Source organism: Microcaecilia unicolor, chromosome 4, assembly GCF_901765095.1.
Source record: "Microcaecilia unicolor chromosome 4, aMicUni1.1, whole genome shotgun sequence".
NCBI lineage: Eukaryota > Metazoa > Chordata > Amphibia > Gymnophiona > Siphonopidae > Microcaecilia > Microcaecilia unicolor.
Window position 1 is genome coordinate 347,765,634 of NC_044034.1, and position 14,839 is coordinate 347,780,472.

At 42.8% G+C, this 14,839-nt stretch overlaps 1 protein-coding gene across 1 annotated transcript in view; it reads right to left on the minus strand.

The window, feature by feature from the left end:
• Positions 1 to 14,839, minus strand: part of VPS26C (VPS26 endosomal protein sorting factor C) — a 69,129-nt gene that overhangs the window by 19,416 nt on the left and 34,874 nt on the right. The window contains exons 5-6 of the mRNA XM_030202219.1: positions 2,960 to 3,034; positions 11 to 161 (exon numbers count right to left, since the gene is read on the minus strand). Coding sequence (XP_030058079.1) covers positions 11 to 161; positions 2,960 to 3,034 — 226 coding nt within the window. The remainder of the gene's footprint in view (positions 1 to 10; positions 162 to 2,959; positions 3,035 to 14,839) is intronic.

The following is a 14,839-nucleotide window of genomic DNA, read 5'->3' on the forward strand; positions in this document are numbered from 1 at the left end:
GAAAACTCACCGCATGTTTCCACTCTAACCAACTGGAGCTCGATGCTTTTGACTGCGACATCGGCACTCTCCACCAACAGCTCTCCGGTCAGGGGCTGCGTGATGATGCAGCTGGTAGAATTCAGATGCCCTCTGATGAGAAACTTTGGGAGTGTAGCTCTCTAAGAAAATGGAGTGAAGGGAATTAAGTACACAGACACCAGCCAATTAAGAACAAAATCAAATACTGGTAACAAAGCAACTATGTGTATCAAAAACATCACAGTAACGTCTTTTAAAATTTAATTTAATACAAACATTTGTATTCTGCCAAATCCATAAAGTTCTAGTATAACAGAGAGAGGGAGCAAAGCACAAAAAAGCCAAGACACAAATCAAAAAGTACCAAGGGCCTTCAAAAAAAGGGGAAATAAAAGTCCTTAATCATATATTTTGATGGAACACTGCTTGAATGGACCCGACATGGTCCGTGTTTCGGCGCACAGCGCCTGCGTAAGGTACTTGATTGAGTCCACGACTGAAGGACTGCATTTCTTTAATCACACTCTCCTTTATTTTTGTGTGTGAAGGGGATCACGTGGTGTAGCAGTACATTACCATTCAAATTGTATTGTTTTTACAATACCACCAAACGTTGTCAGCTGTTCCTTGCGACCCCTTTTTTTTTTGAAGGCCCTTGGTACTTTTTGTTTTGTTTCTTAATCCATAAAGTTCCACATGGATTCTGCATAATCTAAAATAGCATGTTTCAGTAACGGTTATTACAATACATAACATACACAACCTTTTATAAGGTCAATGAATACTCATATTTCTAAAATAGCCATATTTTAAGAGCTGATGTAAACTCATTATATGATGATATATTACGTAAGTTCAGTGATAAAGTATTCCAAATTGTGGGAACTTGTCCTCAGGGCCGCCGAGAGACTGGGCCAGGCCCGGGACAAGGCCGCCCCCGGTCCCCCCCCCCCCCCCGAGGTCACCGGACCCCCTCTCCACCGGGCCCTCTCTCCACCCCCGGGGCCTCTGCACAGACCTTAAGCGCCTCACCTTCGAAAGCGCGGCAGACCACTCCTTCCGTGTCCCGCCCTCGCGGGTTACGTCAGACGAGGGCGGGACACGGAAGGAAGGAGTGGTCTGCCGCTGCTTGCTGGGCTTTCGAAGGTGAGGCGCTTAAATTCAATGCCAGGGAGCGACGGAGGGCGGGCGGGCTGGACTGTGGCGGTGCCCCCCCCCCCCCCCGGAGGCCCGAGCCCGGGGAATTTTGTCCCCCCCTGTCGACGGCCCTGCTTGTCCTACAATTTGACATGGTGACTCCGTTTAAATGTGAGCTTCATTGGCTTTCAATTGTTCCCCATATATAGTTTAAATTTAGCCACATTGATTCATAAGGCTTTATATGGTGAGGTTCCACAATATCTTTTGTCCTATATTTGCCTTGCTCACAGTTCAAAGGTTTATTCTTTGCATAAACTGTTTACGCTATCACTTCTTGGTGTTAAAAATGTAAATGTTTTCAAATAGTTATCACCTCCTCTAGCTTATCAAGCACCTTTAATTTGGAATGCATTACCTCAAATGCAATTGAATAAGAATTATCTGACATTTAGAAAAGAATTAAAAATGAACTTATTTAGAAAGTTTGATTTAGATAAATATATATTTTTTTTTGCACAAGTGCCAGAGGCAGGCTGACCTGAGCTGTGCTGGGGATAGACCCTCTAAGTGGCCGGCTAGGCGTTTCGTGACACTGGGGCTGTACCGTTCAAGATTTGAAAGATGAAGGCACATAATTTGAAAGTAATTCTTGCTTTGATGGGAAACCAGTTTGATTAGTACATAAGTATTGCCATACTGGGACAGACCAAAGGTCCATCAAGCCCAGCATCCTGTTTCCAACAGTGGCCAATCCAGGTCACAAATACCTGGCAAGATCCCAAAAAAGTACAAAACATTTTATACTACTTATCCCAGAAATAGTGGATTGCCCCCAAGTCCATTTAATAATGGTCTATGGGCTTTTCCTTTAGGAAGCCATCCAAACCTTTTTAAAACTCCGCTAAGCTAACCGTCTTTACCACGTTCTCTGGCAACGAATTCCAGAGTTTAATTACACGTTGAATGAAGAAAAGTTTTCTCCGATTCGTTTTAAATTTACTACATTGTAGCTTCGTCGCATGCCCCCTTAGTCCTAGTATTTTTGGAAAGCGTAAACAGACGCTTCACATCTATCCGTTCAACTCCACTCAGGGGAGGCACTTTCAAAATGAGAGGTTCTGTCTATAAATCTGGCTGCAGTGTTTTGAGCCATCTGACGCTTTTATTTTTTCCTTACAGGTGCTCCTTACAGCCAGCATATATGGCATTGCAATAATCAAACTGGGATAAAGTTAATGATTGTACCAGTAACTTAAAAGGTTTCTGATGAGAAATAGGGTCTAATCCTTTCCCATTTCCAAAGTGACATGAAAGACTTTGTGATTACTGAGGAAATTTGAGAATCAAAAGGTTAGATGTTTGTCTATAACTACACCTAGTATTTTCAAAGTGTTGTCAATAGTGAAACTACTGTACTCAATTTAGTCGAACGGGTTGGTGATGACCATGAATTTAGTTTTGAACGTATACCATCATTGAGAACATAAGAATAACCAAAATGGTCCATCTAGCCCAGTACCCTGTTTCCAACAGTGGCCAATCCAGGTCACAAGTACCTGGCAGAAACTCAAATAGTAGCAACTGTGGAATGAATACAGCTCCCTAGGCTGCAAAGTCACAGCTTTTACTGGAAAACCAGTGGTTTCCTGACCATCCCACCACCCTGGGGCACAGAATTCCAGGAGGACAGCACCTTCATTTATGAAGGTTTTACAAGTCACTCTAAATATGATGCTCAAATTAGTGTCTGAGAGTAAATCCCAAAACAATTGTAATCAGATAACGTGGAAACATTTACCTCTTTCACATTCTGTAAGGTTTCTGGAGTAACCGTAAAATCCACTGGGCTTGGTGTCAGCTTTTCCTTCTGTGGCTGAAATATAGAAAGAAAGCCAATAAGACACTATACTATACTGTTTAAATAAAATAAACAAAATGTCATAGACATGCATACAAAAAGTAGATCTTATGCCTCACTTGAACATTCATGTTAGTCCAATAAAAAAAAGTTCATTGCACAGCCTGCAAAGAAGCATCTCGTTAGGACAAAACATTTAACATAGGCCTGCTATCAGTCTCCTTAAAAGTCTCTTATTCCCAATGCTCATCAATGGCAGGCTAAGATATGTCCTTGTTCTAAATTCTTAAGGGGATCTTTTACTAAGCCGCAGCAGCGTTTTTAATTTTCAGTAGAAATCAGCTGGCGATAAATGCCGAGATGCCCATTATATTCCTATGGGCATCTCGGCGTTTACCACCAACTGATTTCTATCGTGAACTAAAAACGTTACCGCAGCTTAGTTTAAGACCTCCTTAAATTTTTAAATGTCACACATATAGCAAAGGCAGGCAGATTTCCAAACAGTCGATATTACAATGAGGGGCATAATCGAACGCGGACGCCCATCTCTATGGGCAACTATCTCCGAGGACGGGTCCGCGAAGGGGCGGGACAGACCATATTTTTGAAAAAGATGGGTGTCCATCTTTTGTTTTGATAATATGGTTGGTGCCGGGCAAATGCATCGGATTTGGGCGGATTTGAGATGGGCGGTATCGGTTTTCAGCGATAATGGAAACCGAAGCCGCCCAGCTCAAAAATGAACAACTCAAAGGCATTTGGTCATGGGAGGGGCCAGGATTCATAGTGCACTGGTCCCCCTCACATGCCAGGACACCAACCAGGCACCCTAGGGGGCACTGCAATGGACTTCAAAAATTGCTCCCAGGTGCATACCTCCCTTACCTTGTGTGCTGAGCCCCCCAAATCCCACTACCCACAACTGTACAACACTACCATAGCCCTAAGGGGTGAAGGGGGGCACCTACATTATTATTATTATAATTATTATTAACATTTGTATAGCGCTACCAGATGCACGCAGCGCTGAACACCTGATATAGAGAGACAGTCCCTGCTCAATAGAGCTTACAATCTAAAAATAATACAGACAGACAAGACAATTAAGGGCGAGGGAAGTACAGGGTGAGAAGGAACAAGGGGAGGTAATTGAGTAGTAGCTGTACATGTGGGTACAGTGGGTTTTGGGGGTCATCCCCGATTCCCTCCGGTGGTCATCTGGGCAGTTGTGGCACTTTTTGGGGACTTGTTGGTGAAAAAAAAAAAGGGTCCAAAAAAAAAGCGGCACAAATTTTCGCTACTGCCGCCCTTCTTTTTTCCATTATCGGCCAAGGGCGCCCATCTCTCCTCGATGATAAACACGCCCCAGTCCCGCCTTCACCACGCCTCCAACTTGCCCCCGTCAACTTTGGTTGTTCCCGCGACAGACTGCAGTTGGAGGAGCCCAAAAATCGGCTTTCGATTATACCGATTTGGGCGCCCATAAGAGAAGGGCGACCATCTCCCGATTTGGGTCGAAATATGGGTGTCTTTCTCTTTCAAATATAAGCCTGAATGTGCTCTGACCACCCTGATATCATAAATGGTCTTAGTGTTGCTGAAACCCAGAGTAAGACAGTTACTTCAGGCCCCTGAAGGTTTAATTTAGTTGGACATTTTCCATTCTAACGTCACTTTGCCCTATCCATAAAACTGCATTCAGTCATCTGTATTCTCAGTGTACTTACTGACCTCAGACTTGCATTTCGGTCACAGACTAGACAGGTAGTACAACGGTCCTTATTTAGATTACGACTTAATCCATTCAGTCCAATCTCTCTTATATCCCTCAGCACTGAATATCCTAGTACATTCACTCATCATATCACAAATCGACTACTTCTTTGTACAAAGACCTTAGGCTGAAAGATCTACACCATTGTCTACAGCTAGTACAAAATACAGCCATTCGTATTATTCATAAAGCCAAGAAATTCGATCACATTACACCGCTTCTGAAGGCATCCCACTGGCTTCCTGTTGCTCATAGAATTACATTAACAACCACAGGAGAATACAAACTCTGAAGAAAATTTTCCAACCTAATAAAAGGAGTCTGATCTATATGTATAAAGTTAGTTTGGAGGTGTCCCTTTAAGCTGATGGAAAAAAAATTCCAACCTATGCACAAGATATATATCAAATGGAACCTCAAACCTCCTAACAAGGGACAATACTAAAGTATTAACAACACCTTGTATAAACAGGAGTAGGTTAATATCACAGGTTCCTTCCAAGAAGGAAAAAGAGAAAAAAACCCAGACGCAAAACGAAAAGAGAAAAACGAATGGGATGAAAAACTCTCTTTCCCCCTTGTAAATAGCAATTAAACGAACACAAAAAACCAAACTAACCCCAGCCCAACAGAAGACTACCTAGAAAGAGCAACCCCCAGGAGGAATAAAGAACCCTAAAGATTTACAAGGGAACCACACAGCAAGCATGCCAAATACAAATAGCTAAAGAATTTTTTACTTAGCTTGATACAAGCAGGGCAGCTTCAGCAATATCCTTTACTGTTATCTTTGCTGGAAGTACTGGCAATCAAAAATTCCCCCAAAGGACTCCGGAGCCTTACAAAAAATCTTAAACCAACGAAAAAACGCCGACCCTCCAACAAGAGCGCCTTGTTTCGCCAACCTCGAGGCTGCATCAGGAAGGGCGCTTCAAATCCATCTAATGTTCAAAAACAAAACGACGCTGGAAACTGAGCCTCTGTCGTATGGATACCAAAGATGGTGCAGGAGCAGGAACTCCGGAATGAATTTAGTTTTTAAACTTGTAGTGACGTCATGACGTCATTGCGAAACAAGGCGCTCTTGTTGGAGGGTCGGCGTTTTTTCGTTGGTTTAAGATGTGTATGTGTGTGTGTATGGGAGGGGGGAGGAGGAACCTGCCCAGAGCAGCAGGTACAGAGTGGAGTAACCTGCACAGAGAAGTAACCTACAGAGTGGCAGGTGCAACCTTAACACTAGCTGGGTCATGCTGGTCTTTATCTGCTGTCAATTACTATGTTACAAGTCTAATATTATATTCCAGACAGAAGAAATACTAACTGTACATTTCATTAGCAGACAACTGGGTTGGCTTGATGGTTCAGGGGCTGAACTATGAGAGGGAAGGAATCTCATTTCCTGCTCCTTGACATGTGGAGGATGCAAGCATTGGGTCATAGCTCCTAGGATGTGGGAATACCTTTGTGCTTATACTTCCACCACGGGCAAAACTGCTGGAAGGTTTTTCCCCCTGAGGAAAGGGGCAAAACCAAAGCATAACAAAGTCAACATCCACCTAAACCAACAGCTGTCATCTTAATCAGCCAGAGCAGCTCAAGCAGCTAAATTCAAAATTATTTCCTCTTTAATCATGAGCCACCCTTGTGCCTTTGAAGACGTGTGCTAGAAATCTGTTGATCCCTTTGGAGACTCAGGAGAGATACGAGGAAGAATTAAGACAAACGAAATAAGAATGGATGTAATAAAAATGCTGCAGTTTCTAGTGAAATACCAGACACAGGCCAGTTCCCCATTTCCCTTCATTTGAGCTTTCGTATGCTGGCAATTCAGCAACAGGGAGAGTTATTATATTCGACAACACTGCAGAGAAAGGGCTTTCTAAGCAACGGAAGGAAATGATACAGAATTAAGGAGCGCTGACCTTCGTCTCCAACCTCTCCGATAACTGTAGTCTGAAAATATTATGTACACAAAGCGTAACTACTATGTTAATTGGCTACCGCCCACCAAAAGCAGTGATCTAAAATTAGAAAGTACTGGATACGGTTGAACTTGCTTTATTGTTGTTTCCTTGGAAACTCTGGGATCAAAACATCTCTCAGCTCTTCTGAGAAAGAAATGAACACCAAAAAGGGTCAGAGAAGGTGGATGGTAACTGGCAGACTTGAATTTCAAAATATAAAAAGACACCTCTCAAGCAAGAAATGGTTACACTTAGATTTGATTTGGGGACAGGGATGCATTAGTGGCAAGCAGCTGCCCATCTTGGACAAAATACATTTTCCCGCAAAGTGTAGATATTGGTGTGCGATTGATTCATGCAGAGAGAGAGAGAGATCGTGAGTGTGTGTGTAGGAGTGTACGTTGTTTGTCTTCGACACTGTTAAAACACGGTGGCTTCCAAGGACAGTGGCATTCCAGGTGAGCTATTTCAAGAATTTTAAAAAAGAAAGCTATTCCAGGGAATGCCCTATCTGTACTTCTGAACTGTTGCCGAGCATACAGGAGGAGAGAGTTTGTTATTAGGCAACATTTGACTACAGAAACTGGGACACATTCATCTGCTCTTCCTCCAATGCAATATACACCATCTGCCACAAATGCCCCTCTGATGTCTACGTAGGACAAACAGGCCAATCCCTAAGAAAAAGAGTAAACGGACCCAATCTCACATTAGAAATGGCAGCCTTCAAAAATCATAAGTACATAAGTAATGCCACACTGGGAAAAGACCAAGGGTCCATGGAGCCCAGCATCCTGTCCACGATAGCGGCCAATCCAGGCCAATGACACCTGGCAAGCTTCCCAAACGTACAAACATTCTATACATGTTATTCCTGGAATTGTGGATTTTTCCCAAGTCCATTTAGTAGTGGTTTATGGACTTGTCCTTTAGAAAACCGTCTAACCCCTTTTTAAACTCTGCCAAGCTAACCGCCTTCACCACGTTCTCCGGCAACGAATTCCAGAGTTTAATTATGCGTTGGGTGAAGAAAATTTTTCTCCGGTTTGTTTTAAATTTACTACACTGTAGTTTCATCACATGCCCCCTAATCCTAGTATTTTTGGAAAGCGTGAACAAACGCTTCACATCCACCTGTTCCACTCCACTCATTATTTTATAAGCCTCTATCATGTCTCCCCTCAGCCGTCTCTTCTCCAAACTGAAAAAGCCCTAGCCTCCTTAGTCTTTCTTCATAGGGAAGTCGTCCCATCCCCGTTATCATTTTAGTCGCCCTTCGCTGCACCTTTTCCAATTCTACTATATCTTTCTTGAGATACGGCGACCCAAATTGAACACAATACTCAAGGTGCGGTCGCACCATGGAGCGATACAACGCCATTATAACATCCTCACACCTGTTTTCCATACCTTTCCTAATAATACCCAACATTTTATTTGCTTTCCTAGCCGCAGCAGCACACTTGCTCACATTAAACATTTCGACCTTCCAGGATACTCTGTGACCAAGGTTCAAATAATCCTACAAAGGAACTTCAAAGGGCCACTGCAGCCTGAAACTGCTGAACTGGAACGCATCAAAAAGCTTGACACCATCACCCTAAGCCTGGATAGGGACAGTAGATTCATGTCTCACTACAGCTGTGAATGGATAGAACATCCTATCTTTGTTCTCATCTACTATAATAAAACTCACCCTCAACGTTCTGAGGACACTGACGTCAGTGAAGCCAAGCCCTGACTTCCTTCAAAAAGGTTCGAAGGTTCGTGGTGGTGAAGCCACCAAAATCGCTCCAGGCCCCGCCCTTGAGGGCGGAGCTATGGCAGAACAACGAAGGGGTTGGCAGTGAGGGAGGCAGGGAGGCGTGAGGAGGGTGGGAAATCGCTCCGGGCCCCGCCCTCGCGTCAAGTGTCATGACGTTGGGGGCGGGGCAATGGAAGAATAACGAACAAGTTGGCCAGGGAGGGAGGGAGGAAGGGGTGTTGGCGACGAACACCTTGCTAGCGCCCGTTTCATTTGCTCTGAAACGGGCCTCTTTTACTAGTAAGAACATAAAAATAGCCATATTGGGTCAGACTAATGGTCCATCTAGCCCAGTATCATGTTTCTAACTGTGACCAATCCGGGCACTTCCCTTCATTCTTTCATGGAATGTCCCGCGCTAATTTCTGGTTTAAAGTTCTAGGAGTAATTGAATCTATAGTACAATGCCCATTTGACTGGTCATGCATGGTAGTGTTGATGAAACAAGACCCCGTTGACTGCAAGGGGACTGGGAGAGGCGCGTGTAAATTTATCCTGCTGGCCACTCTGCTTGCTAAAAAGTGTATTTTACGATCTTGGGTTGACCCAATGCCTTCATCATCAGCTGTATGGCACAACCTCATGCATGAAATGGCACAGTGTTTAGCCGTTTCACTCAAATTCTCCATTTCACTGCAACAGCGTTGCTATCGTGATATGTGGAACAGATATGTTTCTTTATATCCGGTGGAGAAGGTGATAGAGGAGCTGCATAATTAATTGTGTCTCTGGATGGGTAATAGGGGAGGGTAGAATCTCTCACTAAAAAATGGGCTAAGGATCTGTTGATACTGTTCCGGTTAATTGTTCTAGTCTTTTTATTCTCTCTTTTGTTTGAGAACTATATGAGGTCTGGTCCCCATTGCTATGTGAATGTGTAGTTTACAATTTTGGGAACACCCTCTATGTAATTGTTGCAAATCTTTGGCTTAATAAAGACACTTAAAAAAAAAAACAATAATCAATCTGGGACAGTATAAGACTTTGAAATGGATAGCAAAATGATGCTCTATGTTTTGGAATTCTTTGCCAGAATTAGGTAGTACATCGTGCTATTCTGCTCTTCACAAAGCATTTTGGAAAAAGGTGTTGGGTAAACTGTTTATGGATGGATCTTATGATGTATACAGTGCTAGTGGAGGAGTGACCTAATGGTTAGTGCAGCAGGCTTTGATCCCGGCAACCTGAGTTCGATTCCTACTGTAGCTCCTTGGAACCCTCCATTGCCACAGGTACAAAAACTGATTGTAAGCCCTCTAGGGACAGAGAAACTACCTGCATATAATGTGTACAATGCTGTTTACATCTAGTAGTGCTATAGAAATGATTAGTAGTAGTTAATTTATCAGTCATTATTCTGTTTTTTTTTTTTACTTCTGATGTATGTAATATTTTACTGTCTTGTGGTACTGCTTTTATTGTAAACCACTTTTAAACCTGGTTGTATTAAGTTAAGAAATCAAATATTCATAAAAATAAGATTGTATAATTCTAAAGTTGTTTAAAATTAGGGTTTCACTTTGAAGATTCTACTCAGTGACTGTTTTGGAACTAAACAATTTTGAATTTGCTGCCTTTTGGACTTACACATTTTTAAAATAGTAATTTGTAGGATTTCTTTTTTTTATATAGCATTTTATTTGTCTTCATGTCAGCCTTTTTTTTTTTTTTTTACATTAGGGCATTAATAACCTCTAAATGATTTTGTACTTTCAAGAGAACAGTTATTACATCTACTTTTTCCTTGCATACATATATTATACAGAGTGGAGGAGTGGCCTAGTGGTTAGGGTGGTGGACTTTGGTCCTGGGGAACTGAGGAACTGAGTCTGATTCCCACTTCAGGCACAGGCAGCTCCTGGTGACTCTGGGCAAGTCACTTAACCCTCCATTGCCCCATGTAAGCCGCATTGAGCCTGCCATGAGTGGGAAAGTGCGGGGTACAAATGTAACAAAAAATTAAAATAAATAAACTTATAAATATATTGTTTGCCTGCAATTTTATGTATTTTGTTTCTTGGTTAAACTTGTTTTTCCTTTAAAAGTCATGCCTTTCTTTCTATATTTGTTTGCTAAATTGTCACAAATGATCTCCCACGGAATGGGATCTAATCCAGTGGCTCCCAAACCTGGTCCTGGAGGTACTTGAGCCAGTCAGGTTTTCAGGATACCCACAATGAATAGTCATGAAAGAGATTTGCAAGCACTGCCTCCGCTGCACGCAAACCTCTCTCGTGAATATTCATTGCGAGTGTCCTGAAAACCTGACTGGCTGGGATGCCTCCAGAACCAGGTTTGGGAACCACTGATCTAATCAGTTCATGAAATACACATAAACTTGTCACAACTTCCAATATGTAGGGAGATCACAAAGGTATGAGCTGAAGTACTCCTGCTTTTGTTCTATTCTTCTCAAGCAGACATAGTTCTGATTTTCCTAAGACCACCATACCACCTATAGGGTTTGTCATCTTTAAATTACAGACAAGTTGGATCCAGGTTTTTGGAGTTTGAACAGAAAAATACAACAGGTTTACTTGAAACAAGGTGGGAACAACTATATGCTTCTCATCAAATACTTAGCATAGGATAGGCAACATCAAAATTCATTAGAGAAAAGAGTTCTTCATGCCGAAGTGCTTTAATTGTAAAATATGCCCCCAAATAAGGTATTTCTCATCAGCTCTTAAGAACTTGAAGTGTGATGCGCTTGTACAAATTAATGGTGTAACTGGGTATTCAGAATCAGTGAGCATCTCATAACAGCTGATCCGAAGACTGGCTCCGATTGCTTTTCTGATGAGTCTGAAAAGAAATTCTCATCCTGGGAACATAACTGACCATTAGCAGAAAAACAATTACATTCCGTTTCACAATTTAAGCCTCTAATGCAACACTTTTCTTTTCCCTTTCTCAGGTAGTCTAAAACCCTTGGGATTATATGCACCACGGCCATGGCAGTATCTACCACATACAAAATTTCCCATCAGCCAGATACACAGATTTTCTTCAACTTGTCACTAAATTTGATGTATGTTAAACTATGAGTCAAAATAAAATATGGCATCTTTCTTTATGATTTTTACTTGCTAAACTTTGTTGGTTCACTCTTTATGAATAGTTCATTTTTTATGTTTCAACTTTTTTTTATTGATGATCCAATAGCTTATACATAGCCTTGAAAGCTAACAGCTGACAGATAAATAAACACAACGTTCTTTTGCAAGTATAACAGTAACTTATGTCACCTATATGTTTATAACTTTTCTCCCCTCATCCCCTTAAACTGCAGACTCTGTACCTTAAATATTTGTCTATTTTATCAGAATGAACAATACATAACAGTCATCTAAATAGTAGTTCACTAACATCGCAAGGCATGTTATGAATATTACGGTACCCTATGTGAAGTTCCTTATCCCTCCCTCCCTCGCTTAGTTTGCCCCGCTTCTATCTCTTTCTTCATGGTTTCTACTCCTTTGATACCTTTCCAAACTCCTATCCTCTCTACTGCTATAGGATAATACTAAGCCCACCTATTGTTAGGTCCCCCTCTACATCTTCTTCACCCATTATCTTTTCCCAGTTGCTGTCCACTACCTCCTAGTCTGGTTTTCTTGAATTCCTTTACATCCCCGGGACCCCCATCTGTCTAAGTGATATGCAATTCGTTTAACACAGCGCTTCTATGAATAGTTCATTTTTAATAATTTATTTCCTGCTTCCTTAACCGACACCTCTCCTGTGCAGATGTAAGTTTTATGTATATTTCCACTATCGGAACAGAGTTGCGTTACTGGGTCAGATCAAGGGTTCATCTAGCCCACTATCCTGTTTCCAACAGTGACTGGTCTAGAGCATAAGTACCTGGAAGAGTCAGGGCCACTGGGAGAGGGGAGCAAGATTCCCCGGGCCTGGCCTCCAAGGAGGACCTGACGCCGGCAATAAAAAAAAAACTGCTCTGCAGGCCTCAGGTCCTTCTTTCTGCTGCGTCCTGCTAATGCAGAAACAGGAACTTACTTCACAGGCGGAAGGACACAGCAGGAAGAAGGACCTGTAGCTGGCAGAGCATTCTCTCTTGTTCGCTGCTGGAAGAAGGGGTAGCAGCAGGGGTGATGGTGGGGCAGCAGGGCCTCAAAGATTGCTTGCCCTGGGACCAGCTTTGTCTGTTTCTCGGTGGCCCTGGGAAGAGTCCCAAAATGTAGAAATAATCCATGCTACTTAACCCTAGGATGTTTTGAAAATATTTTGTTACAAGTATTGAAATTTCAAAAACGTTTCAGGAAGGTTTCAGCCAATAATTGGTCTGAGTCAACGGGCTGCTGTAGTCCTCCTGCCGGAGTGGATCAGATGTTTGAACCCCACAGCGAAAAAGCTTGTGACTGCGGGGGCTTTTTTTTTCCTCCCGTAGGCATAAATATAAAGAATTTAAAAATTGAAAAGAATTTTTCATTACTATCGTAACTTCTATTATAGGTGTATTGAGTTCCACATTTTTTTTTTATTTTAAGCTGAGCTTCGTATGTGGAATTGTTCTTTGGTTTTTCACTAACTGGGATATGCCATATATGCTTGAATGCCATTTGTACATACGTATACCCAGCGGGAGAACATCTTTGCAACTAGTTTGGAAGAAAGGGGAGACACGACAGAGATATTTAAAAATACTTCCGTAGCATAAATGCACAAAAGGCGAGTCTCTTTCAATTGAAAAGAAGCTCTGGAATGAAGGTGAAAGGGAACAGACTCAGGAAAAACCTGAGGAAATACCGTATTTTTCGGACTATAAGACGCACTTTTTTCCCCCCAAATTTGGGAGGAAAATGGGGGGTGCGTCTTAATAGTCCGAAGGTAGAGATTTGGCTGGCTGGCAGGCCGCCCGCCCTCCCTCCGAGTTCGGGATCGCCCTCCCCCCGGCCCTGTCACCACTTCTCCCTACTCACGCGATCTTCCCTGGTGGTCTAGTGACGTCGGGGCAGGAAAGAGCCCCCTCTTTCCTGCCCAGCGCGCTGCTCTCCATCCTCCTGTATGCAGCCTGACGGTCTCGGCGAGATTCAAAATGGCCGCCTGACTTCAATTCTCGGCGGCCATTTTGAATCTCACCGAGACCGTCAGGCAGCAATGCATACAGGAGGATGGAGAGCAGCGCGCTGGGCAGGAAAGAGGGGCCTCTTTCCTGCCCCGACCTCACTAGACCACCAGGGAAGATCGCGTGAGTAAGGGGAGAGGTGGTGACAGGGCCAGGGAGGAGGTAACCCTGAGGGCGATCCCGAACTTGGAAGGAGGGATTCGGACAAGAAGCACCGGAGCACCTAGGTTTTAGAGGAGGGAAAAAGCAAAATTTTTTTTTCCTATTGCCCTCCTCTAAAACCTAGGTGCGTCTTATGGTCCGGTGCGTCTTATAGTCCGAAAAATACGGTACTTCTTTCCAAAAAGGGTGGTGAATTTGTGAAATGGCCTCCTGGCGGAGAGGAAAACTGGGACAAATACACAGGATTTCTAAAAGAGAGGAAGGAATAGTGGATGTCATGGGTAGGCACACTGGACAAGCCATATGGTCTTTATCTGCCTTCATTTTTCTCTGTTTGTTAGTTTCTTACAGAAATAAAATTAGAAAGAAAACAGATGTGAACGTGAAAATTCTTTTCCATATTTTACCCCCTCTGTCCCCAAATCTGGGACAGGTCGCTTATTCTCTCATATACTGTAGCTTTAAACCTAAATCTCTCGTCCCTACTGCCCACACGCAGCAAGCCATAAATGGCTTCATGGGGCCGCCACGTTTCAGTGGCAGGCTGTAAGAGGAGCGAGGTTGCCAGCACCACCCCTGGCCATCCCAAGGGAATTTGAATCTGAGCCCTCTGGTTCCAAGCCCACTGCTGTAACTATTGGGCTACTCCACCACCCCAATATTTTAAACAAGAAAGCTAAAAAACAAACAAACATGTTGCATATTAATGGACACCCTTGCTTCAGTACATACAAACCAAGAAGGAAATGAAACACAGAGTGACGTCAGCTTAGCAGCTGCTAATCAGTTTGGACATCAGAAGGACTTGGATAACATCTGACCGAACTGGTCTTAGCAACTGCGGGGCACTGTGTGGCCCCCCACCCCACCTAGCGTGTTTTAAAATAAAGACAAATCAAGCAAGCAAATAAAACAAAACTTGTACAGAAAAAACTAATTCAAATAAGCACAATGCTATTGTAGAAAACCTAGTATTAAGCAATGAAAATAACCAGAAATTATTCAGTTCAAGTCTGCTACAATT